General features: G+C 45.1%; 2 protein-coding genes across 4 annotated transcripts in view; both read left to right on the forward strand.

Moving 5' to 3' along the window:
• Positions 1 to 587: 587 nt before the first annotated feature.
• Positions 588 to 21,480, forward strand: part of LOC138769700 (B-cell receptor CD22-like) — a 65,542-nt gene continuing 44,649 nt past the window's right edge. For all 3 annotated transcript variants that reach the window (XM_069948316.1, XM_069948318.1, XM_069948319.1), the window contains exon 1: positions 588 to 770. The gene's annotated coding sequence lies outside the window, so the exon portion shown is untranslated. The remainder of the gene's footprint in view (positions 771 to 21,480) is intronic.
• On the forward strand, positions 4,912 to 20,268 carry LOC138769701 (B-cell receptor CD22-like). Its single transcript, XM_069948320.1, has 5 exons — positions 4,912 to 5,222; positions 6,597 to 6,863; positions 10,155 to 10,418; positions 17,497 to 17,593; positions 19,217 to 20,268. Exons 1-5 carry the CDS (start codon positions 4,970 to 4,972, stop codon positions 19,251 to 19,253), a joined length of 918 nt encoding a protein of 305 aa, XP_069804421.1. The 5' UTR covers positions 4,912 to 4,969; the 3' UTR covers positions 19,254 to 20,268.

The following is a 21,480-nucleotide window of genomic DNA, read 5'->3' on the forward strand; positions in this document are numbered from 1 at the left end:
TGGGGTGAACTGATACTGATATGGGGGTTGATTACTGTAATGTGGGTGGGGGTGGGTGGGGGAGCGGTTATTGTTATACCAGCAGGAATATACAGTAACCGGCCATTGAATACTAGTTTGGAAAAACAAAAATTTTATAGTGATATGTAAATTAGCAACAATGGCATGTTACTGGAGATATGGCTGCTGTGTGATTGCTCTCGTAGTTATAGAACTACAACCCCCATCATGCCAAAGACTATAAAGGTAGTAGTTTTCTAAAGCTTTATATTAGCAGTTATAGTATATTCCCGGGGTATGGCTGCTGTTTGACTATTCTAGATGGTATTTTGCTGTGTTTCGGCAGGATTAGATGATGAAGGGTTTTCATGAATGTTATTATAATGTTTTAGGCAAATACAATATACAGTTATATAAATATATGTGTCTAGTATAGTGTGGGAGTGGTATATATAAAGTGTACCATGTGTGCTGCAGTCATTGCTCTCCCCCCTTGTATACAGAGAGAGGGGGCTGAGGAGACGGCAGCTGATTGGCCTCCGCTGCTGTCAGTCAAACAGCTTCGGGGAAGGAATCTGGCAGGGAGGGATGCCAGACCCCATCACATCCTGGAAATGTCTCTAATGTTTAGGAGAACTGCAGAGCATATAAGCAGAAGGACAGGAATAATTACTGACAAACAGAACATATACAGCGGGAGCTGGGAAGGATCACAGACGCTGCCCGAGCAAGGCTGCTGCATGGTTTCCTATCTGGACACATGATAACAGGTAGGAGACGGCCACATATCTATGGATGATGTATGACTATTAGAGATGAGTGAACCGGGCTCGGGTTTGAGTCCATCCGAACCCGAACGTTCGGTATTTGATTAGCGGGGGCTGCTGAAGTTGGATAAAGCTCTAAGGTTGTCTGGAAAACATGGATACAGCCAATGACTATATCCATGTTTTCTACATAGCCTTGGGGCTTTATCCAAGTTCAGCAGCCCCCGCTAATCAAATGCCGAAAGTTCGGGTTCGGATCGACTCCAGCATGCTCGAGGTTCGCTCATCTCTAATGACTATAGACAGGAGATCACTCCAGCAGATCATGATCTTCTATAACATAAGACCTGTCCAGGGTGTATATTACTGACCGAACTGATGAGACCCCTAACAGGGAAACAAGAACACGCCCTTCTCTCCCCCTCTCCATCAGTGATCCCAGCACATGGCTCCGGCAGATCTGCTCCTGCTGACAAGTCTGTTTTTTCTAGCTAATATTTTAAAGTGTTTCCTCCCCTCCATTTAACTCCTTTCAAATTCAAAAGGCTAGATATGGAGGAAAGTGAGAAGGGATAAAGCAGGAGATGATGAGGGTGGTTGTAGTGGTATTGTACATGGCTAGGGCCTCTGACCTGCTGCTCTTGGGATGAGGGGCTGCAGGGGGGTTGAGAACAATGCTGCAGCCTGATACTCATAGAGATTGCTTCAGGTAGTAACAGGAGACTGTTGTCACTAATCCATTCAATGTGATGGAGTAGCATTAACCAGCATAAGTAATCCGATGATTGCTTATAAAAGTCAACTGGGAGACCTAAAAAGAGTAAAAAAAAAGTTTTAAAAGATTGCAAAGCCCCTCCCCCAAAGCTTTGAGCACTTTAGTTTCTCCTCCCTCACCTGCATGTTGTTCATCAGGATGATTGATGATTTTTGTACTACAATAAAGCTTGCAGAGAAAACCGGGTGAGTGCCACTGATGTATTCATCTCATTTACTTGCTGATTACCTACAGGACATCACACTTTTGGTAACAGCAGGTAGGAGGTAGTAACAGAAGTTTTTGACAGCAAGGTAGAGCAGAGGAACGTCTTGAGGGCCCTGTGCAATGTTACAGTATACTCTGCCAGGATAGCCTAGTTGAAGATAGAAGTAACTGAAGAAGATATTCGTACTCTCGTATAGATCCTTTTGATCTGACCGCTTATGCCCTATGATGTCGGGATACCCGTCCTGCTAGGGTAGTATGAGGTCCCAGGTCCCTGCTCTGGGTTTAGCAGACTTTACAAGGTTTCCCAGAATAGCCGTGCGTTGCAGTAGGATACGTAGCCTTAACTGCCACTTTGTCCTACTGGGGTCAGTACCTAACTCCAGGTGATTTCTCTGTGTTTTGTAAAAGGTATCCCTTGCAGGTACAAGAAGAGAATAGGCAGAAAAAAGAGGGAAAAAGACCTGCACCTCTATCAGGAGAGAACATAACTAGAGATCAGCGAACCTGCCGGATTTCTGGTTCGTATGAATCAGAAATCTCGGCGGCTGACTCCCGCTGTCTGCCGGCTCCGTGCAGCGGGTGGATACATTGTAAGGAACGCCTGAAAAACTGGGATACAGCCATTGGAATTGGGTGTATCCCAGTTTTCTAGGCGTTCCTTACGCTGTATTCACCCACTGCACAGTGCGAGCAGACAGCGGGAGACAGCCGCCGAGATTTCTGATTCATACGAACCAGAAATCTGGCGGGTTCGCTCATCTCTAAACATAACATGTAACATAAAACAGTTAACCCAATGCTTCCTTCAGCTGTGCTCAAAACAATACATACAGTAAATACAGCAGTGACACCTAGTGGGGAAAAACACATAATACACATCTCCTTAATCCCACTATGACAGCCTGAGTGAGTTACTTTGCCCAGGTGCATAACAACCCTAGTGACACACCTGTGCTGGGAGACTACATAATAAATAGGATTAAACCAATAGAATCCAGCCCCACAGGCCACACTCTGCTTTACTGCGCAAACAGCTCTCCAGCTGCTCTCTAGGGTCCAATGGGGAAGTATGTATCCAACATTGTATCCAACCAACAGGGGTTTTACTAATTCTGGCCGCAAATGAAGCTATAGCATCTAGAGTCCACTCGGTGTAGCAGCTTGGCTCCATCATTATATTTTATGACTTTTTGAGTAAAAGTTTTACCCAGTCATATTAGTTTTAGCTAATGATGATGTGTGATAGAAGATACTGGAAATGACTTATCCCCTAATAGTGCAGAATCTATTTATTACATCATTCGGGGGAGGGGGGGTTAACAAACAAACAGAACAAGTAAATATTGATAACACATTATTGTATCTATTTCCCATCTTCCAGGTTTCCTGATTTAGTCGCCGACTATCCTCATACAGAATGGAGGCAGTGAAGCAGGTTTATCTTCTCTTCATCTGTCAAGGTAAATAGTCTCACAATTCCAGAATAATCGGATAGAATGAGATTCCAGCCTCATGTTGTGTCATTGTCTCCAGGCTTCTATCTGGGCTCTGTATGTCAGCGATGGACGTTCCCTGAACATATCACTGCTCTGGTCGGCTCCTGTGTGGAGATTCCTTGTACATATGATCCTGCCGGAACCTCAGGGACATCCAGCACTGCATGGTTCTTATATGATAAAAGGGATGAACAAGAGATCCTTAACACCAAGGACCCATCTGTAGTAATAGAGGAATACAGAAACCGAACCTCACTGGTACCGGGGAATAAGAGCTGTACCCTGCGGATAGATCCTGTGAGGAGAGAAGATGGCGGCAAATATTATTATCCAGGGGTCGCAGAGCATATAAATATAAATGCATATAAGAAACAATCTAGAGGTGTTTATCTCGATGTCTCAGGTAAATAAATACATATATATATATATATATATATATATATATATATATACTGATACCAGGCACCACTGGGAGTCTTCTCACTGTCTTCTATCATTATATCCATTGGTGACATAGTTATTTCTATTAGGTCTATTGTATCTGACTGCTCTCCTAGTGTATGTGATGTGTCTGTGTATTCATGTATGTAGAGAGGATGAGTGGTAATGTCCTGTAATGATCTATGGTAATCTTTGGTAAGCTGGAAATAGGAGTAGAATTGACTGCTTCTTTGACCTGGGAGGACCTAAGAAATAAGAGCAGGGACGTTATCATAGCACTATGCATCACTGGTTTATAGGTAAAAGATTCCCTGGGCCAGGGGCACACCATGTCCAATGGAGGGACTCTATGCCACCGGACCCAGTAAGTCAGTGCTGGCTTACCTAATAATGCTCAATTCCACAGGGTTTGCTGGGCAAATACTAGAAGGAGTGACAGATTTTCACCCATGACCCCCTCCATGAGGATTGCACGCCAAATGCTGACCATTATCGAAAAGGTTAAAATTTGATGTGGTGATGAAGCTGGAGCCTGACATCTGAAGGGTCCTAGTCCTTGTCCATGATGAGGGGGTCTTTCACACCAGGCAGAGGTTAGAGAAGTTCTTCTCACCTGTGTGCACCTCTGCAAGTCCCTGAACCCTAAAGTTGAAAGTCAGCTCCTACCAGTAGTTCACCTGGTGCCCAGTACTTCTAGATGGGCCCCACTCTGCATGCACCTCTTAGTGAAACGGGGACTGGCTTAATTCAAAAATGGGGTACTCATACACCAGTCTTAATAAATGCCCCCCTTTCAGTCTCGCACCACCACCACACTGTAGGAAGAAGTCCTAGGAACAGTTTTTATGATGAGACCTAGTGCCACAGTGACAAGTTCCACAGTGGTACAGTAACAAAACCTAAAGTTCTTGAATACACCTGCAGCCCCTGGGTTACCACACAGCGCTAGGACTCCTTCCAGGTAAATAACAAAAAGTAGTCAGAATAGTGGTGCTAGGTGGGTATACTAGTGTCTGTAAAACATACTGGGGGTTTAGTTTCCCAAGTCTTCGCTTTACGTCAGGTCTCTAGCACACACATTGGCCGTGCCTTCAGACCTCCCACTTTACAAGACCTCAGGATTGTCCATGTTCCTCAGGGTGGAAAAGCTTCCTTAAAAGTCTTTGTAAAACCTTCTCGAACACAATCTCCGCTAATGGACATATTCTATTAGAGTAACAGTGTCTTTTTTGTATCAATCTACAGATTATGTGAACGTTCAGCTTTATGTATTTGAACTTATGCTTGAAGGAGACACCACCAGTATGCTCTGTACTGCATATCACAAATGTGGCTCCAGTCCTCCTTCTCTACAATGGAACATACCGGGGAATGTTACTCATCAGTCAGAGAAGATTTCTAGAGGGTCCTGGAAAGAAAAATCAAAACTTACTTATATCCCTTCCTATGTGGATAATGGGAGTCCTGTTCAGTGCACGGCTTCATATCCTAATGGACTAATAATTGAGAGAAACAAAACAATGAACGTCTACTGTACGTATTATATCTCTATATGAATAATTTCTGAACTGTAGTGAAAAGAAGAGCGACAAGGAATCCTATCAGTCTATGCCCATAAATCTTCCAAAGGAGAAGTCCAGGGGATTATAAAAACCTGCAGCCCGCAAGGGGGAAATTAACTACAAGTACTGACTTACCTCTCCCTGTGCCTTCGGTGAACAGCGGAACCAGCCCCAGGACTCCCGCTGGAAGGCATTTCCTCCCAGGTTGTAATGACATCATGACTCGGGGAGGGGAGGGCCTCTCCTGGCTGATGGACTGGCCCTTCAGCCAATCAGTGACTGGAGCGGCGTCCGTCCCAGTCACTGACTGGCTGAGCAGCCAGTCCATCAGCTGGGTTGTGACGTGTCAGCTCCGGAGATCCCGCCGTCACCACAGGCACGGGGAGAGTTAAGTCAGTACTGTACTTATCAATTTCCCATCTGCTGGCTGCTGGACTTTATAATCCGCCAGACTTCTTTAAATGTTACTCTCTGCCCCAGCATAGTGTCAGTCTAGGGTATGTTGCTCTTCCCAGAGGATAATAGAGTGAGGGCTCATCTAGAGAGAACATGTTCCTCAGTAACATTGCACAAAAACATCTAAATAGAGAGATGTGGCTGTCTACATGGCCAGTGTCTCATAGGCTTTTCTTCTTCTCAACTTTTGTGACCCCAATATAATTCTGACTGCTTGCATACATTCTGGTACGTCTTTCTGCAGGAAAGGGGTTAAAGAGGTTGTCCAGGCAAAATCAATTTTCCCCTACCACCCCCTACCAACTTTTCCACAGGATAGGGTTAAAGTAAGAGATTGCGGGAGGGTCCAACCTCCGGACCCCTGCCTATCTCCGTATCGGGCCCTGGTTTCTGTGTTATAACTAGAACCGCTGCTATGGCAAGTGATCCATGACTCTATTAGTTCCTATGGAGGTGCTGGCTCTTCCGCCTTACTCAGCTCTTTCCAGCACCTCCATAGGAATGAGTAGAGCCATGGATCACGTGCCGTACCTGCGGCTCTATTCATAACACAGAAGCTAGGGGCTGATACGGAGATCGCCAGGGGGTATAGAGATCAGTCCCACACAATCTCTTACTTTTCCCCTATCCTGTGGAAAGGACAAAATTAAATTTTGCCCTGACAACCTCTTTAATGCTTAAAATAAAGGAGGGCAATAAAAACTTTTGATTTTTTTTTATGTACGTAGAAACAAAAGTAGCTGTTTCTTTTTCAAGTTTCTGTTTTTCTTCTGGTTTTAATGTATGATATAATTTCCTACAGATGTAATGAATCCTACAAGTGATATTCTGGTTATGGCAATTATGTCTTACATTCTCTAAACCCAAAAAAAATATTCTTGTTCCACAGATGATCCCAAACATGCGAATGTCACCATCATCGGGATGGATGAAGTGATAGAGGGAAGTGATGTGACTCTACAATGTAACAGCTTCGCCAATCCTGCTGTATATTTTTATGAATGGTACATAGGAAAAAACAAATCCAGATTGCGGTGGGAGAGTGGACGGGAGATCACAGTGAGGAAAGTGACCAGAGACATGGAGCCCTATTCCTGTACTGCCAGAAATTCTATGGGTAGCAGAGAATCAGCCCTGACACATATACCTGTACTATGTATGTATACAGAGATACCTGTACTATGTGCGGTGAAGCGCGGGGGGGGGGGGGGGGAGTTGTAGGGTCACTTGGGCACTTGTCCAGGTAGCCTGGAGTTGCGTTGTTACCCACCCCCGGTCAGACAGGCTCCACTTTCACAGGTTTGGTGTTAGGGTAGGGAAAGGGAGACACAAGGACAGGTGAGCCCTGAAGCTAGCATCCGCCCACTGTCCCTACCTACTTGACTCAGATGCTCTAAGTAGCAACAGACAACCGGTCGACAGTCCCTGATCTCAAGTGCAACACTGAACAGAACAAGACAATACACAACACAATGATGGGGGAAGTCAGAAGTCCAAGTCAGAAACCAACCAAGCAGCGAAGTACAAAATTGTGTACAAAAGGGTAGTCAAAGGGTCAATAGCAGAAGTGAGGTAACCATAATACAAATGCAGGGAAACGCTAGGTCAAGTAACACTAGTCAAACAAGGCACTATCGTAAGCAAGGAACATGAGACAAGTGAGGATACTTATGGAGCCTGAAGTCACAGCCCAAGGCGTGATTGGGGCTGAGGTTCCAGGTCCTGCCCAGATACCGACAGCTGACAGGTGAGTCAGCTGTCAGTCAACAATCAGTGAACACACTACACCTTATGTTGATCGGACAGGGAGTGAAACACCTGCCACTGCTACAGCATGGAATATCAGAGCAGAGCAAAACATGAGAAGCAGTCTGGCTGCTATGGACGCCGAGCTGAACCCACGGCCCGAGTCCTAACATTTGGATTACCCAAGTGTAAGTTGGTGAGCTGGTGCAGAATGATAGACCAGTGACTTAACCGGAATAACGTCTGTTTACTTAGTTCTTTAGTGCAATACACGAATATATATATATATAAAAAAAAAATATATATATATATATATATATCTTCAATAACTTCAATAACTTGAAGAAAATAGAGGAGAGTAGTTTCTTGAGGGTCTTATCCAATGTAGCACTGTACTTTGCCAGGATAGCTTAGCTGACAGTAGTAGAGGAGAAGATACTTATACTCACATTTACTGACCACCTATTGCCCTACAATGTCAGGGTACCCGTCCTGGCAGGGTAGTACGTGGTCACATGTCCCTGTGTTGGGATAGTCGTGTGTTATGCAGTGGAATACGTAGGCTAACTGCAACTGTTCTACTGGAGTCAATGCCTAACAGGAAACAGGTCATTGCCCTGTACTGTGCAAAGCGTATCCCTGGCGTGGACAAGGTGTTCCGCAGAGGACGTCCTTTTCTACTGAGGCATCTAGCAATGCATGCTAGTGGTGGTTTCTTGCTTAAAGAAGTGAAAGCTCAAGTCTCTTAGTCCCTGACAAGAGTCCTAGCCATAGTCAGGCTCTAACTTCACTGCAGCAGGAACGGCGTCTTGTTTGTTGCTCCCTCTCCACTGACTAACTAGAGAACTCTTGCCACCAGGAACTAATCTCCTTTTCTAGGGGCAAACTAAACGTCCCCGTGATTGGTGGGGTTATGTGGTGAAAAAGAAAAAGAAGAGGATAGGTCAGATACAAGAGGGAAAACAGCCTGCACATGTGACAGAAAAATTTACACATGACATACAATAGTAAACTCATAGTTTCCTTCAGCTGTGCATGGAATAAAGCATAGAAAACCATAGTAGTGACACCTAGTGGGGAAAACACAGTATACACTCAGACTATATCCCACAGCGTGAACCTGATACAAGTTACTTTTCCCAATAGGAACTTAGTAGCACATCTGTGGTGGGACACTACAGATGTATGTATACAGAGATACGTGTACTATGTCTGCATACAAAGATACCTGAGATACAGAGATGCAGTAGGTTACTTAAAGGGACCAAGTGGCAAATAATTGAGTTTCCCATTGGTTTCCATAGGGTTTCTTACTCGAGTTGAGTACTCGAGCATTAAAAAATGCTCGACTCAAGTAACTGGAGTATCCTGCCACAGGATGCATCAGTATGCTGCCACTAGAGAGCACTAGGTGGCTCCACAGACGTGGTCCTGATATGGTGGTGGTCCAAAGAACCAAAATTTGCTAGTTTGGATAAGAGATAAGCTATTTTAAGGTGGACAACTTCTTTAAGATGGCCATTGACTGTACTAGGTTATAAAAGCTTTCACTACAAATATTTACCGCTAACCTAAAGTACAGTATGTCTTGGGGGGAAAAAAAAAATCACACCTAAAGTCTAAAATGCCAGGGGGAAAAAATAAAAAATTGCAATTGCACAATAAATCTCAGGATTTTTTTTTTTTATTATGTTGAATCCAGTGCCCACCTGAGGGCGCTGTAGTCCTCTGAAGGGTCAGCCAAACCCTGCCTCTTATAAAAATATTATGCAATTTGATTAAAATAAATGTGTGCATGCAAAGCCCAATCTTAATCCACATCATGATAAATGACTGACCTCCAAATTCTCTGCACAAGAGACAAAGGAAAAATTCTTCTTGCAAGCACCACTAGGTGGAGCAGATGAGCTTTCTGCATACTTACTGTACAAATAATGCTGATAATACTGAAAGGGCTCTGGGAACCCTCTTGTTTTTGAAGAAACAAAATAATCAGAAATTTTTAGCTTTTTTGCATTACTTTCTCCCATTGTGCTGGACTGATGTAATTTCCCACCCATGTGATAACAATATTTTTACAAACAGTGCCCCTGAAATTGACAATTATTTGTTATTATATTTAAAGGGGTATTCTACTCAAACATAACTTTTGATATGTTGTTGCCCATGCTGAGACTAACAATTCTTCCAAACTTGTTATTATCTATTCAGTCTCCTCCCCCAATTCTGAGCTTCTGCTTTCTGCTGAAAACACAAAAAACTGTGAGAGCCAATCCTCTGTCTCCCCCTCCTTCCCCCCTCCTTTTTGAGACAGCTAATGTAAACAAGTCCCTGAATTGCTTCATCTGCAACATTGTAGCTTCTTTGTAATACTAGGAGGGATAATCACAATGAGTTAATTAGCAACTTGACCTCAGAATAACCCTCCCAGCATTAAAAATAAGCTACAATGTTGCAGACAAGCCAGGAACTTGTTCATCATCATCTGTCTCAGAAGGGAGGAGGGGGAGACAGAGAGGAAAGCTCACACACTGATTTTTTGTGTTTTCAGCAGAAAGCAGCAGCTCAGAACTGGGGAAGGAGACTGAATATATAATAACAAGTATGGAAGGAATTGTTACTCTCACCATGAGCAGTATATCAAAAGTTATGTTTGAGTAGAATACCCCTTTAAATCTGTATCATAATTTTTCCCTGACAGTTGCACCAGAAAATGTGTCTGTCACCGTCATCGAGATGGAAGAAGTGATGGAGGGAAGTGATGTGACGTTACAATGTAACAGCTTCTTCAAGCCTGAAGTAAATGAGTATGAATGGTACAAAGGGAAAGAGAAATCCAGATTACCGGAGACAGGACGGGAGATCACAGTGAGGAACGTGACCAGAGACATGGAGCCCTATTCCTGTACTGCCATAAATCCTGTGGGGAGAGGAGAATCAGCCCTGACCCAGATACCTGTACTATGTATGTATACAGCCTAAAGTCTCAATACTAAAATGCAATACATATTTAGGCTAGGTTCACACTATGTAAAACAACGGCCGTATTTCATAACAACGGCCATTGTTGGGCAAATAACGGCCAGTATTTTACAAATCAGACCCTTACTGATCAGGAGATGGAGCCGGAATAAGATTGCACTAAGCGCGGTCCTCTCCCGCCTCTGTGTCACAGGATCTGTCATACTTATCAGTCGGGCTCCATAAAGCTCCATTATAAGTCTGACTGATCACGCACTAAGCGCGGTCTTCTCCCAGCTCTATCTCCCAATCCGTACGGGTATGAACACTCAGACCTGGACCGATCAAAACCTTTGACATGTGTCTATGACAAGTCAAAAGTTTTGCGAAACGACAGTGACACTTTAACATACCTCCCTGACACAATTGTGGCATCAGGCCATGTTTGCCGCTACAGCTGTACATTAGAAAATATAATATGATAATTTGATGTATGAGAACGGTTTGTAGACAATGAAAAAAGATTCAAATTATATTATTGGCAATTCTGTATCTCTTTGTTCTTTGCTTCAGTCCAGAGATTGCACTTATGTATTATTACCATTCACGTACTCCATTTACACATTGGGTCTGCGGCTGTGCACTGTCCATGCTCCCATAGGTTTACGCCGCTCTTCCTATAGAAATGGTACTCTGCTGGGAGGAATTCTAAGAATCTTGGCTGCAGTTGTAATGACTTTAGATATATAGAAGAATAACCCATACTCACAGCTATGGTTGACCCATCGATGCTGAGCAGGTAGACAAGTATCAAGTTTGGTAGCACGGGCCACAGGCTTGAACAATTGGGAAGAGCTGACCCCTCAAAATTAGCTGAGGAAGCCAAACAAAAGACAGCAGGACACATCGGCAAATGGCAAGCTTCTCCAGCCACTTTTAGTAGTCCCTTCTTGTAGACTTGTTGGACTTCAGAAATTAGTAAATGACAATCCCTTCAGCGTGGACAGGCCTAGGTATCTTGTTGGCAGAAGTGACTCCCTTGAAGCTTTAGTAGGCCATGGTGTAGTTTTCAGGAACTTTGAGGAAACTGGAACACAGCATACACCTGACTACTTCAGGAACTGGCCAAGTAGCCAGGTCCTGGAAAGCACACCCTCTAAATTCTTGGCAGCAATCATACTTGACTAGAAACGGACTGTAACTCGACCACAGCTACTCTTGTTTCACAGGATATTGTATGAAAAAACAAAAGTGCAAAAATTTTAAATTGACTAGGTGTCAGTAACTTACCTGACCGCGCTCCAGCGTCGTCTGGTCCGGCTGGAGCGCAGCGCCGTCCTCCTCGGCCGAGCCGGGTGACGTCACGGAGACCCGACGGCGTCCCTAGTAACCAGGGAAGCCGCGGGTCTCGCGTTAGTGTACGTCGCCCGGCCAAGCAGCTGAGTGCTGTTGAGCTCAGGCTGAGTGACGGATCGCTCTGCCACTCAGCCTGCAGCGCACCAGCTGCTATGTGTCTGGATTCAGGAGGCCGGACCAATCAGTCTTTGGTCCGGGCTCCTGATCCAGTATAAAGTGTTTGCAGTGTCAGCCTCTAATCGCTGGCTATTAGTTGTTTCTGATCCCAGCTCCCCAGTCCCTTGTATTCTGTCCTATCCTTCTCCATTTTGTCTTGCCTGGATTCTGACCTTTTGCCTGTCCCCTGACTCTCCGCTCGGTTCTGATTTTGTACTGCGTTGCTCGTTTGGTTCCTGACTCGGCTAGTTGACTTTCCGCATTTTGTTTGTCTGTCTGTCTGCGTTTTATGTTCTGCACGTATACAGTATAGGGATTGTCTTTGTGGTTGTCCGCGACCGCCTAGGGTCGACTGAGGCAAGTAGGCAGGTGACAGTGGGTGGGGTCAGATTTAGGGCCCACTGTCGAGTGTGTTGTCTTCACCTGCCGATCGTGACAGAATAGCCAGCCCGTACAGTTTCGTGACGTGCACCAGGATTTCTATTATGGATCCTATGAAAGCATTGTTGGAGCAAATGCAGAACCTAAATTCTATGGTACAGAGCCTTGCTGAGCGGGTTCAGGAGCAGGAGGCTGCTCCCCGACAAGTTACTATGACCACCCCTTCCCCCCCTGAACCACCGGTACAACTCCCAGAAAAATTTAAGGGTGATAGAAGGAATTTCCGGACCTTCAGAGAGGGGTGCAGACTGTTCTTTCGACTACGTCCCCGCTCCTCAGGGGACGAGTCTCAAAGAGTGGGGATTATCATGTCACTGTTGCAGGGGCCACCACAGGAGTGGGCATTTTCTCTTCCTCCCAACGCCATAGAGTTAACCTCGGTTGATTATTTCTTTTCAGCTTTGGGGTTATTGTATGACGACCCTGACAGGACTGCTGTAGCCGAGCGACAGTTGACATCCTTAAAACAAGGTAAAAGGCCAGTTGAGGACTATTGCGCAGAGTTCCGCCAGTGGTGTATCCCATCCGGTTGGAACGACTCTGCTCTGCGCTATCAGTTTCGGGTGGGCCTATCTGAGCAGCTAAAGGACTGGTTGGTAGCTTATCCTCCCCCTGAAACGTTAGAAGAGACCATGACGTTAGCCATCAGGGTGGACCGTCGTACGCGGGACAGACGTAGGGAGAAAGGAATCGTTGAACTCTGTAAAACCCCTACCTCTTTTCTGTCTCCTTCTAAACCTCCTCCTTCCCCGTTACCACCTCCGGAGGAACCCATGCAGATCGGGGCTACCGATGCGAAAACTAGATGGGCCCATCGTATGCAACATAATCTGTGTCTGTACTGTGGCAAAGCTGGACATCGTGTTCGGGAATGTACTTCCAAGCCTGGATCATCGCCGGAAAACTCCAGCGCCTGAGTGACTATCGAGGGGGTCACTCAGGCGCACAGGTACCACTCGATAAGAATAAATTAATGGTCCCCATCTCACTATGTTTGGGTGAGAAGTGTATTTCGGGAATGGCCCATGTGGATTCAGGGGCATCCGCTAATTTTATTAATTCCGGGTTTTGGTCCAGTTTGGAGGTATGTCCACTTCAGCTTAAATGCCCGCTGAGTATTACTGGGGCGGACTTTACACCACTGGCTCAAGGTAGAGTGAAATATATCACTCCTCCTCTAGAAGTAAAAGTGGGGTCGATCCATTCGGAGTGTCTTGATTTTTTGGTTATGGACAATTTGTCTTCCAATGTTATTTTAGGTTTGCCCTGGTTGACCCAGCATAACCCTGTTTTTGATTGGGCAAGCAGAGAGCTCGTCCAATGGGGGCCCGGGTGTGCTGCTCACTGTATTTCTTTAAATCTAACAGGATGTTCTTCATTAGAAGGGGAGATCCCCGAGTTTCTGTCTGATTTTGGTGATGTTTTTGATGAAAAATCGGTGGATGAACTACCCCCTCATCGTCCATACGATTGTGCTATCGATTTGGTTCCTGAATCTAAATACCCGAAAGGGCGTATCTTTAATTTGTCTAGACCAGAAAGGGAAGCTATGCGGGATTATATTAAGGAAAGTTTACATAAGGGTCACATCCGTCCCTCCTGTTCTCCCCTTGGGGCCGGATTTTTCTTCGTAGGTAAAAAAGATGGTGGATTACGTCCCTGCATTGATTATCGGGAGCTAAATAAAATCACCATTAAGAATCAACACCCGCTCCCTTTGATTCCAGATTTGTTTGATCAGATTGGGGGGGCCCGGTGGTTTTCTAAAATCGACCTCCGGGGGGCCTATAATTTGATTCGAATAAGGGAGGGTGACGAGTGGAAAACTGCATTCAATACCCCCGAGGGACACTTTGAATACCTAGTCATGCCCTTCGGGTTGTGTAATGCGCCTGCAGTTTTCCAACGCTTCGTCAATGATGTGTTTCGTGAGTACCTGGGTCGTTTTGTGGTGGTGTACTTGGACGATATCTTGGTTTTTTCTCCAGATTGGTCTTCACATGTCAATCATGTTCGCAGAGTTATGGAACTGTTAAGACACAATCAGTTATTTGCGAAGTTGTCGAAGTGCCAGTTTGGTGTTCAGGAGGTCTCTTTCCTGGGATATAAAATCACCCCTAGTTCTTTTGGTATGGATCCCCTTAAGGTGGCAGCCATTGAAAAGTGGGAACGCCCCAGGAATCTTAAAGCTCTTCAAAGATTTCTGGGTTTCGCCAACTACTACAGAAAATTTATTAAAGGCTTCTCAGTAATTGCTAAACCCTTAACTGATCTCACCAGAAGGGGTTCCGATATGGATAACTGGACTCCTGAAGCCATTCTGGCCTTCGACAAACTCAAAACATGTTTTTCTGTCGCTCCAGTGTTGATTCAACCTAACTTTGAATTACCTTTTATTGTCGAGGTAGACGCATCAGAGGTGGGTGTAGGGGCTGTCCTCTCTCAAGGTCCCGTAACACTCACTAACCTCCGACCCGTTGCCTACTTCTCTAGAAAGTTCTCCAAGACCGAATGCAACTATGATATTGGCAATAGAGAGCTCCTTGCCATTAAGTGGGCATTTGATGAGTGGAGACATTTTTTAGAAGGGGCTAAACACAAAATTAAAGTTCTTACCGATCATAAAAACCTCGTTTATTTAGATAAAGCCAAGCGCCTTACTCCACGGCAAGCCAGATGGGCATTGTTTTTTGCACGGTTTGATTTTGAAATCACCTTCAGACCAGGGTCCAAGAATGTAAAGGCAGATGCGTTATCTCGTAGTTTCAGTGTTAAAGAGGTCCCTGTAAGAGAATCCGAAACCATCTTATCTCCTGGGGTGGTGGTGGCAATTCTGCAGCCCGATCTGGCTGCTCAGGTGGTTCAGTCTCAGTCCATGGCACCTAGAAACACCCCGGAAAATAAACTATTTGTTCCCCCTAATCTTCGGTTGAAAGTGTTGGAAGAAACACATTGTTCAGTACTGGCAGGTCATCCAGGTATTGCTGGTACCAAGTACCTACTGTCTCGTCATAACTGGTGGCCATCCTGGGCTACGGATACTAAACTGTTTGTAGAAGCTTGTGAGATTTGCGCCAGGTCCAAGGTTCCTCGCAGGTTACCGGAGGGACTTCTTCAACCCCTGCCCCTGCCTGCTAGACCTTGGACCCACATCTCCATGGATTTTATAACTGATTTACCACCCTCTAAGGGTAAAACGGTGATTTGGGTGGTTGTTGACAGGTTCTCGAAGATGTGTCATTTAATTCCTCTCAGCAAACTGCCCAATGCTCGTACTTTGGCCTCTCTTTTTATTAGTCATGTCTTACGGTTGCATGGGGTACCGGAGAATATTGTGTCGGACCGGGGGGTACAGTTTGTATCTAGATTCTGGAAAGAGTTTTGTGGTCGTCTAGGTATATCTTTGTCATTTTCTTCAGCCTTTCATCCACAATCCAATGGACAAACGGAGAGGGTAAATCAGTCACTGGAGCAATTCTTAAGGTGTTTTGTTGCAGGCTCACAGGAGAAATGGAGAGAATACTTACCATTGGCTGAATTTGCCCTGAACAATCGTGAAAGTCAGTCTCTCAAAATGTCGCCGTTCTTTTGTAATTTTGGGTTTAATCCTCGTTGTTCTTCTGTACATGCGTCCGAATCCACTAATCCATCCGCCGAAAAAATTTACAGAAAACTGTGCACAGTTTGGGCCCAGGCTCTGCAGAACCTGGTTAAAGCTCAAGAGAATTGTAAAAAACAATCTAATAAAAGACGCATATCTGGCCCTGAGTACAGGGTGGGTGACAAGGTGTGGCTCTCCACTAGAAATTTGAAATTAAAGACACCATCTGGTAAATTGTCTCCAAAATACATTGGTCCTTATCCTATAGTAGAAATCATAAATCCAGTTTCATTTAAGCTGCTGTTGCCTAGGAGTCTTAGAATTCACAATGTTTTTCATAAATCTCTATTGAAAAAATTTGTTAATCCAGTGATTCCGTCTGCTCCTCCCGCTCCGTTAATCATTCAAGGTGAACTGGAATATGAGGTGGAGAGAATTCTGGATTCTCGTCGGGTTCAGAGTTCTTTACAATATTTAGTTCATTGGAAAGGATTTGGACCAGAGGAGCGCACCTGGGTAGCTAGTAGAGATTTGCATGCATCACGTCTAGTTAGACAGTTTCATCTGCAAAATCCATCTAAGCCTGGTCCCTTAGGTAGAGGTCCGGAGGCCCCTCCTGAAGGGGGGGGTAATGTCAGTAACTTACCTGACCGCGCTCCAGCGTCGTCTGGTCCGGCTGGAGCGCAGCGCCGTCCTCCTCGGCCGAGCCGGGTGACGTCACGGAGACCCGACGGCGTCCCTAGTAACCAGGGAAGCCGCGGGTCTCGCGTTAGTGTACGTCGCCCGGCCAAGCAGCTGAGTGCTGTTGAGCTCAGGCTGAGTGACGGATCGCTCTGCCACTCAGCCTGCAGCGCACCAGCTGCTATGTGTCTGGATTCAGGAGGCCGGACCAATCAGTCTTTGGTCCGGGCTCCTGATCCAGTATAAAGTGTTTGCAGTGTCAGCCTCTAATCGCTGGCTATTAGTTGTTTCTGATCCCAGCTCCCCAGTCCCTTGTATTCTGTCCTATCCTTCTCCATTTTGTCTTGCCTGGATTCTGACCTTTTGCCTGTCCCCTGACTCTCCGCTCGGTTCTGATTTTGTACTGCGTTGCTCGTTTGGTTCCTGACTCGGCTAGTTGACTTTCCGCATTTTGTTTGTCTGTCTGTCTGCGTTTTATGTTCTGCACGTATACAGTATAGGGATTGTCTTCGTGGTTGTCCGCGACCGCCTAGGGTCGACTGAGGCAAGTAGGCAGGTGACAGTGGGTGGGGTCAGATTTAGGGCCCACTGTCGAGTGTGTTGTCTTCACCTGCCGATCGTGACACTAGGTCATTAAGAGGTCAATATGGTTTTTGTTGATTACTTTCCTTTTAGGGTACAAACACACACACCATATACGCAGTGTATTTTCTGCTGCGATACGCAGCAGATTAGATCTAAATAACTGAACACAGCATCAAATCTGCACCATCAAATCTGCTGCAGATCTGCTGCGTATACAGTGTGTGTGTGTTTGTACCCTTAAGATTCATTATGTTTCTTATAGATGAAGTTTCCGGCATTAGCAACATTATCTTTTTGGTAATGATTGGCGTAATCGGCCTGCTGTTGCTGGTTGTGCTGCTTGTCTATTACTGTCAGAGGTAATGTATGTTATTCATCAATATCTTGTGTTTATATTACTTATGATCATTTTGCTTTTTTTGAATACTTCACATTAGTTGATAGACACGGTTCAGTTACACTATACATTGTGTCCCCGACTCTACCATAATTTACGCATTGTGTTTTATCCGTCATGCCTTCTTTACAATATTGTGTTATCCAGTGATCACAGTATTTATCCAGTATTTATTCAAATAGAAATTCATTGCAGTGACAATTGTCTTTAGAAAATGTGCTACGGGGATAGGGGACCATGGTATAATCTTTAACATTTATCAGTACACCCCCATATAACATTAATATAACATTTATCCTCTATCCCAGGGGTACTCAACAACTTTTAGTGAAGGTCAACTTACCGGGGTCTATTGTCAGGTGAAGGTCCGAGCTTAACATCAGCAGTAAACGTGTTTTGTGGGACAACTGCCCTTGTATAGTGCCCCTATGCGCTCCCCAGTAGTATATAGTCCCCCTGTGCGCTCCCCCATTAGTACATAGCCTGTTGTACGCTCCCCCAGTAGTATATAGTCCCCCTATGCGCTCCTCCAGAAGTTTATATCCCCTGTGTGCACTCCCCCAGTAGTATATAGCCCCCTGTGTGCTCCCCCAGTAGTATATAGCCCCTCTGTGCACTCCACCAGTAGTATATAGCTCCCCTAAGTGCTCCCTTAGTAGTATATAGCCACCCTGTGCGCTCCCCAGGTAGTATATAGCCCCCTTGTGCGCTCCCCCAGTAGTGTATTGCCCCTCTGTGCGCTCCCCCACTAGTATATAGACCCTCTATGTGCTCCCCCAATAGTATATAGCCCCTATGTGCACTCCCCAGTAGTATATAGCCCCAATGTGCGCTCCTCCAGTAGTATATAGCCCCCTTTGTGTTCCCCTAGTAGTATATAGCTCCCATGTGCACTTCCCCAGTAGTTTATAGCCGCCCGCTTTGTGCTCCCATTTAGCCCCCTGTGCACTCTGCCAGTAGTATATAGAGCCCCTGTGTGCTCCCCTATTTGTATAGAGACCCCTGTGTGCTCCCCCATTTTTATAGAGACCTCCTGTGTGCTCCCCGTTTGTATAGAGACTTCCTGTGTTTTCCCCCCATTTGTATAGAGACCCCCTGTGTGCGGCCCCCGTTTACAAAGACCCCCGCTGTGTGCTCCCCAGTAATATATAGCTCCCCCTGTGCTCCCCCTCCCATATAGCATATAACATTAAAAAAAAAAACACTTATACTCACCTGGGTTCGGGCGTCTCCTCTTCTCTTAGCTCTTGTAGCCGCACTGCAGCGGTCACAAGAGGCCGCTGTCCTCTTGTTCTGGCGCTGACAGAGTAACATCACTTGAGAACCAACACCAGAGAAATAGAGCGTCCTCTTGGACCGCTGCGGCCACAAGAGTGACAGTCAGTGCTGCTGCTGCACGGTAACTATGAGCACTCGTTTCGAGCGCTCATAGTTACTGTGCAAAGCGGAGCAGCGCAGCTCAATATAAAGGTATACTGAGCTGCAGCCGGGGTCCGGACAGGTGGCCTCTGCGGTCTGCCAGTTTAGGACCCTTGCTCTATTTGATTTATTTTATTAATGTTTCTTTTTCGTTTATTTTCCTTAGGCTGAAACATTTCCAGATGCCACATATAACAACCTAATGAAAAGTCCCAGAAATTTTTCAGGAATCCTTAAAGCAAATGTACCACAAAAATTACTGAATAAAGATCTCCATACCATTGGATCGGCACCACTCTCCAGAGTAGGAAAGGTTTTCTATGGGAATCCCCATAGAAAACCTCTACTGCTCTGGACAGTTCCTGTCTCAGCCAGAGATGTCAGCAGAGAGCACTGTGTCAGACTGAAAACAAAACATTTCCTGCAGGACATACAGCAGCTAATAAGTGCGGAAAGACTTGAGATTTTTCAACAGAAGTAAATTACAAATCTGTATAACTTTCTGGCACCAGTTCATTTTAAAGAATTTTTTTTTTTGCTGGACAACTCCTTTAATTCTGAAGATGGCGCTTCCCCGAGGGGAGGGGGTATCGGTGCACTGGGAGGACTGGGACCATCTCCAGTGCACCAAATCAGATATTTACATATTACAAAACGGAGGAGATCTCTGGAAGTGGGCAGCAGTAAGCGGAATGGACCGCACCATTAGAATTTATATTTACTGTCATCTTTTATTTTACTATATAATGTATCACAGAGCCAGGAAAAAAAAAAATATATACACAATTTTGTGTGACAATAGTTTTTCTTAATTCACCACATGGTAAAACTAACATGCAAATTGAATTCTACAGGTCGGTAGAAATCCAGCGATACCAAATAGAGATGAGCGAATACGATTCGATAAAGATGGTATTCGATCGAATATTGTGGTATTCGAAAGATTCAAATTCAATCGAGTAGTGTGGCGAATACGCGGGAAACATTGGAAAGCCCTCCCATCGCAGTTAGCGCTTTTTTTAATCCAATCACCATGCAGGGAGGCTGTGAGGGACCCTGGGAGTATGCCCGCAGCGCCAAAACGGCATCTACCCTCATTGGATGGCTGAACCACATGACCTTGAATCTTAAATACTTGGCTCCCGCCTCTCGACCGCAGATGAGCTTTCAACCTAGCCAGGGAAAGATCTTGGAGCAGGGAGAGATAGGTTTTAGTAGCGTTTTGGTTAGGCAGGATTACTACAGAACCCAAAAGTCCTTTTCAGGGCTAAAATACAGCGAAAAAGTCATCTCTGCATCCAAAGCTTCTCAGTGCTAAGAAATAGATGATATAACAGCAACATCAGCAGGTGTATTTATTCCAGTACCCTGTGTGTACAAGTCACTTATAGTGTCCGTGGTTTAGCCCACTAAGGGCACGTTATATATACTGCTCCAGTAGCCCACTAAGGGCACTTGATATATACTGTTTTAGTAGCCCAGTAAAAGGCACGTGATACATATTGTTCCAGTAACGTTCGTACATTATAGAGATGAGCGAACCAGGTTTGGGTTTGAGTCCATCCGAACCCGAACGTTCGGCATTTGATTAGCTGGGGCTGCTGAACTTGGATAAAGCTCTAAAGTTGTCTGGAAAACATGGATACAGCCAATGACTATATCCATGTTTTCCACATAGCCTTAGGGCTTTATCCAAGTTCAGCAGCCACCGCTAATCAAATGCTGAAAGTTCGGGTTCAGATCGACTCGAGCATGCTCCAGGTTCCCTCATCTCTATTCGAACAGCATGACGCGTGATACATATTGTTCCAGTAGCCCAGAAAAAGGCACGTCATACATACTGTTCCAGTATCTTTCGTACAGCATGACGTGTGATACGTGCGACGCACATTGGAATCATGTATGTAGCGCTGCGCAAGAAATACGAAGGAAATGTGTGAACATTGCCATAAATGTTCGTAAAGCGTTCACAAATATTTTTCATTTGCAACTGCGCAGAGTGGCATTATACTGCGATTTTGGGGTGTTGGGTGCACCCAGGCATGCTCCCCCTGATGTCACAGTGTCATTCCGGAGGTGTTGGCATCGTTTAGGGAGGTTTCATGGGGGATTTGGTGCCGAGAATTTTTTTCCCATAGACTATAATGGGATTGAATATTTGTTCAAATTGTCGAATATCAGTGCCTATTCGATTCGAATTCTCGAAAGTCGAATATTTCACTACTTGCTCATCTCTAATACCAAACTATTGTACTTTTTCATCCAGGGACACCATTAGTATATCTGGGCCAGTGAGTTAGTGAGTTAGAAGATGCAGTATATTACACCAGTTCTCCGACCTGGGAACTGTCTTGTAACCAAGAACTCTCTCTATATAATGACATGTGTATACAAAGTCTTCATATATTGTACCCTGTTTCCCTGAAAACA

The sequence above is a fragment of the Dendropsophus ebraccatus genome, chromosome 12 (assembly GCF_027789765.1).
Source record: "Dendropsophus ebraccatus isolate aDenEbr1 chromosome 12, aDenEbr1.pat, whole genome shotgun sequence".
Taxonomy (NCBI): domain Eukaryota; kingdom Metazoa; phylum Chordata; class Amphibia; order Anura; family Hylidae; genus Dendropsophus; species Dendropsophus ebraccatus.

Coding starts and splice junctions, on each gene's coding strand:
- LOC138769701 (XM_069948320.1), top strand. CDS start 4,970: ATGCTTGAAGGAGACACCACCAGTATGCTCTGTACTGCATATCACAAA. Junction 6,864..10,154: donor GACACATATACCTGTACTAT/GTATGTATACAG, acceptor TTTCCCTGACAG/TTGCACCAGAAAATGTGTCT. Junction 10,419..17,496: donor GACCCAGATACCTGTACTAT/GTATGTATACAG, acceptor TGTTTCTTATAG/ATGAAGTTTCCGGCATTAGC.